This window comes from Podarcis tiliguerta (assembly GCF_965153285.1).
Source record: "Podarcis tiliguerta genome assembly, chromosome: 11".
Classification (NCBI taxonomy): Eukaryota; Metazoa; Chordata; class Lepidosauria; order Squamata; family Lacertidae; genus Podarcis; species Podarcis tiliguerta.
Window position 1 is genome coordinate 20,331,805 of NC_139544.1, and position 6,670 is coordinate 20,338,474.

The window sequence follows — 6,670 nt, forward strand, 5'->3', positions numbered from 1 at the left end:
CATCGCCACATCTTTAAGAGTTGTTTTTAAAATGCAGGAGTTGTGTCTACAGCCGGGTTTCTCAAACTTGGGTCTCCAGCTGTTTTTGGACTACATTTCCCATCATCCCTGACCACTGGCTGAGCTATCTAGGGATGATGGGAGTTGTAGTCCAACAACAGCTGGAGACCCAAGTTAGGGAAACCCTGATCTAGAGAATGTCTTTAAATGGATTAACACTGACCGTAACCATTTCTCCCCCTGTGCTTCTCTGCTTACCTCTTTATGATATTTGTTGCAGGAGTGATTCGGGAGAGTTATCTCAAAGGGCACGACCAACTGGTGCCGGTCACCCTCCTGGCCATTGCAGTCATTCTTGCCTTTGTCATGGGGGCTGTCTTCTCGGGGATCATAGTGTACTGCATCTGCGACCATCGGCGCAGAGACGTGACCATCGTGCAGAGGAAGGAGAAGGAGCTGACCCAATCTCGCAGGGGCTCCATGAGCAGCGTCACCAAGCTCAGTGGCCTCTTTGGGGACACTCAGTCCAAAGAGCCCAAGCCGGAAGCCATCCTCACCCCGCTGATGCACAACGGCAAGCTTGCTACGCCGGGCAGCACCGCCAAGATGCTCATCAAAGCAGACCAGCATCACTTGGACTTGGCCGCTCTGCCAACTCCAGAGTCGACCCCGACGCTGCAGCAGAAGAGGAAGCCCAGCCGCGGCAGCAGAGACTGGGAGAGGAACCAGAACCTCATCAACGCCTGCACAAAAGACATCCCCCCTATGGCATCTCCCGTGATCCCCACGGACCTCCCTCTCAGGGCTTCTCCCAGCCACATCCCCAGCGTCGTCGTCCTGCCCATTTCTCAGCAAGGCTACCAGCACGAGTACGTCGACCAGCCCAAAATGAGCGACATGGCGCAGATGGCTATGGAGGACCAAAACGCCACCCTCGAGTACAAAACCATCAAAGAGCATCTCAGCGGCAAAAGCCCCAACCACGGGGTGAACCTGGTGGAGAACCTGGATAGCATGCCCCCCAAAGTACCCCAGAGGGAAGCCTCCCTGGGCCCTCCCGGGGCCTCCCTCGCCCAGGGCGGCCTGGGCAAGCGACTGGAAATGCATTCTTCCGCTTATAACGTGGACTACAAGAGAAACTACGCCACGAACTCGCTTACGAGAAATCACCAGGCCTCCACCCTCAAAAGGAATAACACTAATTCTTCAAATTCTTCCCACCTCTCGAGAAATCAGAGCTTTGGCAGGGGGGACAACCCCCCTCCTGCCCCACAAAGGGTGGACTCTATACAGGTCCACGCCGCTCAGGGTCAGACCGTGACTGTATCTAGGCAGCCCAGCCTCACCACATACAACTCGCTGACAAGATCAGGGTTGAAACGCACACCGTCGTTAAAACCAGACGTACCCCCCAAGCCCTCTTTCTCCCCTCTTTCCACGTCCATGAAGCCTAACGATGCATGTACATAATCACCGTGGGGTGGGGGGGAACAGCAGGTGACCAGAGTACGCCATTACAAAGGCAGTGTTTAGCAACGGCAATGCTCTTTTTCAACTGACCAGGAAGCTGCCTCAGCCTCTGGACGCATTGCTCTCTGGGGAAAGTGGAATATTTTTTATTTTTTAAGGGAGGGGGGGTAAACAAATCGGGTCATGCAATACATGGTTTGCAACTGTAGGACCCACCCCCGCGATGCAACAGCTCTTTTAACTCAAAAGACTAACCACAAAACATTGAGCCAAAAGCACACACGCGAATGATGACTGTGATAACTTCACTCGGAAACTGCACATTGCGCAATTCCGGATCTGGGAACTTGAGTGCTTTGAAAGCCAAGACGGAAACGTTGGGGGAAACGACAACCCCAAACAAAAGGAAAACGGAAAGGAAGGAAGGAATTCATTGATTAAGCTAACTCTTAACTGAACTGTGGCAGACATTTACTCTGTGCAGGTACTGTGAAATGCTCATCAGTGTTACAGCCATTTGGTTATAGCCGATTGCCATGTTGGGCAACCACTCTGTCCTATGTTTCCAACCCTCTTCTCTTTTAATGAATAACATGTGACTGTTAACGCAAGTAACTCCTATTATTTATTGTTCATCCTTTTGTCTTTTTTTTTATTATTCCTAAGGAAATTACTTCTGCATATCATCATATGAGCAGCTCTCTCCAGAAGGAAAAAAAAAAGCAAAATACGTTGAAAATTATGCCTATTTAACGTGAAACCCATTAACTGGAGTAATTAAAACTCTTTTTATTTTTCCAATAAATTCACTGAGTTAAATAAGTTGAAGGTGGAATTTTGAACTTTTGTGTTTGGACTCTCTGATCTCTTTCTGGAAAACAAAAAAAAGGGGAGTATTTATTTAAATGTCAGATAAGCTTGCCTTCCAGCCTCCGTGCCAGGCAGTAGTCAAAGAGAAACCACCCCGTTCCACAACAAGGTTCCCATCTTCCTACAGTAACTTCCTGCCGCAGCACTGAAAGCTGTCCTCCTTGGCCCCACTGCTGTGAACATGGTTTTGTCAATAGCTCATCATTTCTGTGAAGGCACCAGCTTTGTTTTCTGCCATCCCATTTCACCCTTGCATGTGAAATGGCAAACAAAAATCCACAAACGCCGTGGACTCATCCATATTATGCTGGCTTTTGCCGTGCGTAGCTCACGGTCTTAACCGCACAAGGGCAGGGAGGGGAGAGCGTTGTTTGTTGGTGGAAAACACATCTGTGAATACCCTGCTTTCTTCCACATGTAAATTTGTGCCTTACACCCTTCAGTTGTGTATCTTTGTGAGCTGTCGTGTGTGCCCCCTTTCCCTTTAGAATAAATCAGATATTTATTTATCTCCATCCTCAATTACTCCTCCGGAGAGCGTGCACATTTCAAGGAAGAATATTGAGGTTACTGTAACAGCAACACTCCAGCTCATCAGAAGGCGAGGCAGTGCACAATGCACATCGCTTCAGTGTGACTTTTCTAGTTTTGGTTCTCAGACCACCCCTTGGGCAATGCTGGCAGTATCATCGCCGTACTGCGGGCAGCCTTTTCCTTCCACCCGAATCTTTTCATATCCCTTCTGCATAGTGATGTAGTCTCACTCACAAACCAGCAAAGAAGTCATTAGAGGACTGTCATCAAAAGTCTGATGTGTCAACTGAAGGCAAGCACGAGGTGCTGTCCTGGCAAAGCAAAACAAAAACAGGCACCCTCGCACAGCGTTTATGTACAGCACATAAAATGAAATGGAAATTAATATAAGCAGGCTGGCTCCTGCTGGTTCCCAATAACAGCTACAGTAATGCAAACCCAAAAGGATGCTGCATAACCCCTTTTTTAATTAAAACAAAAAGTGGAGGGGCTCCTACTTTGATTTAATTTGCTCCCATTTGTGGGGTTTGAAACATGGGTGCACAGTGTGTGTGTGTATGTGTGTGTGTGTGGTCTCACAATTTCTGGGTGGTTCATGCACAAGCATGTATTTTGTTTTTTAATAACTGTCAACATACTGTAGCAAAAAGTGGTGTGTGTGTGTTTTATATTGCCTGGATCGAATGTTTGAGAGGGAGGAGATAGTTATTTTGGTTTGGTTTTTTTCTTTTGCTTGGGGACAGACTTTTGTTTTGTTTTTTAAAAAAGAGAAGGGTTTTTATACTTCACTTGGATTTATTTTGCTGGATTTGGGAAGGAGGGGGTGTTTTGTTTATGAATGATAAAGAAAGGAAAACTTCTCAAGTTGGTTAGCACACAGGCGGTCGTTTAGAGAGCCCGGATGATCAAAACCAAAGTGTGTATACCAATGGTGCTTGCATACTCCCTGCTTTCAACTCTGCGTCTCTAACTGAACTGGTTCGCCCGCCATTCGTGAACTATGCTTACTGAAGTCAAAGCTGTGTTTCTTGTTGGGGTTTTCCGTTTGGCTTTGTTTCTTCATTTCTTCCTAAGCTGCAGGTGGCAGGGGACTCATCGGCAAAGAAAAGGAGCAATGCAGTCTTTTCCTCCCCAAGCTCAACCCTCTGGAGTTGCAAAGGGCACAGTGGCCCTCTCCCTGCCTCTTAACAAAGCATTCTGTCATGATGTAGAAATGAATAATCACTGCAGCTTTGTACAGAGATCTCTGCCTTTGTAATATACACCCTGACAAAGACTGGGTTAACCTTGAGGTGCCCATTTTGTACTTGAGTGTGGTGTTTTCCCCCTGTTCAGATCTTTCCCTTGCTCCCCCCACCTGACACCTCCCCCCCCACCCCCATTTTGCGTGAAGAGGTTCTTAGACCTAAGTGTGCCTTTGCTTTCCACTCTTGCTATACACTGGTTAGACGCAACCAATTCGGACTCTCATTTGTTGTAAAGTTGTAAAATATTGTGATGTCACCAAACTTCCCTTCATCTCCACATTCCCTTAACATCCGATTCACGATTAAATGTATGTTGTTTAAAAAAAAAGGAAAGCAAAAAATAAAAATAAAGATTTTAAAAATAGAAAAAGGAAAAAATGGCAAGGTAAGGGGGGGGAGTCTCTTGATGACATAAAGTAATAAAACCAGACTGTTCTACCTTCTATTTTGTCTCCTGGTTCTTCTTTCTTGATTAGTGCTAAATAATACAAAAATAGAAGAACAAACTGTTGTTGTTGTTTAAGTGGATACTAACAGAATATAATTGGTGGCTCTCTGGGTTGCAGAAGAGCAGCTTGCAGCATAATCCTCAGGCTTGCTACGCTAAGCAAAAAGTGGCTAGAACTAGATGCCAAGGTCGTGCCACACACCTGCAGCTCCACAAGTCACAACCTCACATTGGTGTTAGGCAGCTGCACAAAATGCGAAGGCTGCACTGCTTAGATGGGCAGCATGGCAAGACCGCAGTGGGCCAGCCAGGGGCGGAGGAAGGGGGGTGCAGTGGCGGTGGTCCACCCTGGATGTCACCACTGGGGGTGGTGACAAAATGCCGGGTGACACTCACAGCGGGGCCTGCAGCGCACCCGAGCCACACGTCTCTCCTGGGAGAGACGCAGTGGCTTGGGTGTGCGCATGCTCTGTGCTGCCCAAACGATCCGCCCGCTGCCACCCCCTCAGCTGTAGGGCGGCTGAGTCACAGGAGGCAAGCAACTTCCTCCTCCACTGGGACCAGCAGTGGCATTAAGCAAAATTCCTGCCTCTGTTGACATGAAATGGGATCACCATTTCCACCCTTCAGCCCCAATGCACGGGAAACGCACTGAGACAGGCAGACTGGGCAGCCACAGAACTGGGGGATTTTAGAGTTGGAAGGGACCCCAAGGGTCTTCTAATCCACACACCCTTGCAATGCAGGAATCTCCGCTTAAAGCATCCTTGACAGGTGACCACTGATAGAATTCGGAAGCACACAGCTGCCAACCCTGGCCAACCAGGGACCACATGTTCATGGGTCGCACCAAAAAATGGGCAGAGAAGAGGCAATGGGTGAGAAGCACCTAAACAAAGCATTTAGGCTGCCAAATTACTTGTACCGATGCAAATGCTCTAGTGCAGTGTGGTCACCTTCTGCAAACGTCCATAGGGCCAGTTGCCATTGTGGTGCATCCATGTTCTAGGAGGCTCTTCCAAACCCACAGATGCACCAACCGGCCTTGGAAGACGCAACTGGGAAAGTTTCGCAGGCTAGTAACTTTTGCGGACTTATTCGCAAGACTGATGAAATAAAAGCCATTGTGGTGGTGGTGAATGGAGGTTGTTTTACAAAATAAGGGACTCAACATTTTCCATAGGAACAGTAATAATGCATCAAAACTTACCCAATTAGACCAGTCCTTACATTTTTATGCCAAAAGGGTTCCCAAACCCTGCTACTAATCAGATATGGGGACATACTATCCACGAATAAACAAAATTGCTAACTTCTTATTAGTTCCAGAAATGTGAACCACTTTTTAAATACCACATGAAGAACAGTGCTCTTATGATTTCATTTTGCTGGCCTGATCCAAAGACCCAGAGAAGTACTAATGTACACACACACAGCAGGGGGGGAATGTATGGAAGAACCCAGATTTCTAGATAAATCTGTAGAAGGAATGAGAAACCTCTGGCCCTCCAGATGTTATTGGACTTTAATTCCCATCCTTTCTGACCACGGGTCATGCTGGTTGGGTCTGATGGGAGATGAAGAGTCCAACAACATGTAACGGACCACAGGTTCCCTGTCCTGGTAACTGTATCAACATTCTCTCCTGATAAAAAGAACACAACCGTTTTCTGGATGTGCTGTCGCTTTCCATTTTCAATGGCAGTTCTGCACAGAGCACAACTGTTCAACTCTCTCCCACCCCACAAAGCTGCATATGCAGGTTCCCTTACGGAAATTGCATTCCGCATGAGCTCAATTGGCCAAAGGTTACATTTGGGGGACCAAAAGTGGCATTTAGTTCTTAAAGACCTACTTGGTTCATGGTTTTATTCTTTGCCCACCATCTTGCTCTATGTGTACTGAGCTCATTTGTCATCATCATTGATGAGGTACTTCTATGCTGGCTCAGTCTTTGATCAGATTTCTGACATGTGAAATAGCCCGTAAAGCCTTTAGCCAATACAACTCATAGATGACCTGGAATACAACTGACTAGCCGACATGCACTTGCCAGACTAGGCTACAGTTCCAAGCGCACCATACACCCCCAAAACTGCAG

General features: G+C 47.3%; 1 protein-coding gene across 8 annotated transcripts in view; it reads left to right on the forward strand.

Moving 5' to 3' along the window:
- Positions 1–2,292, forward strand: part of SEMA6A (semaphorin 6A) — a 179,075-nt gene extending 176,783 nt beyond the window's left edge. For all 8 annotated transcript variants that reach the window (XM_083403729.1, XM_083403733.1, XM_083403728.1 and 5 more), the window contains one exon: positions 281–2,292. In XM_083403729.1, coding sequence (XP_083259855.1) covers positions 281–1,470 — 1,190 coding nt within the window. In that variant the 3' untranslated portion in view covers positions 1,471–2,292. The remainder of the gene's footprint in view (positions 1–280) is intronic.
- The last annotated feature ends 4,378 nt before the right edge of the window (positions 2,293–6,670 follow it).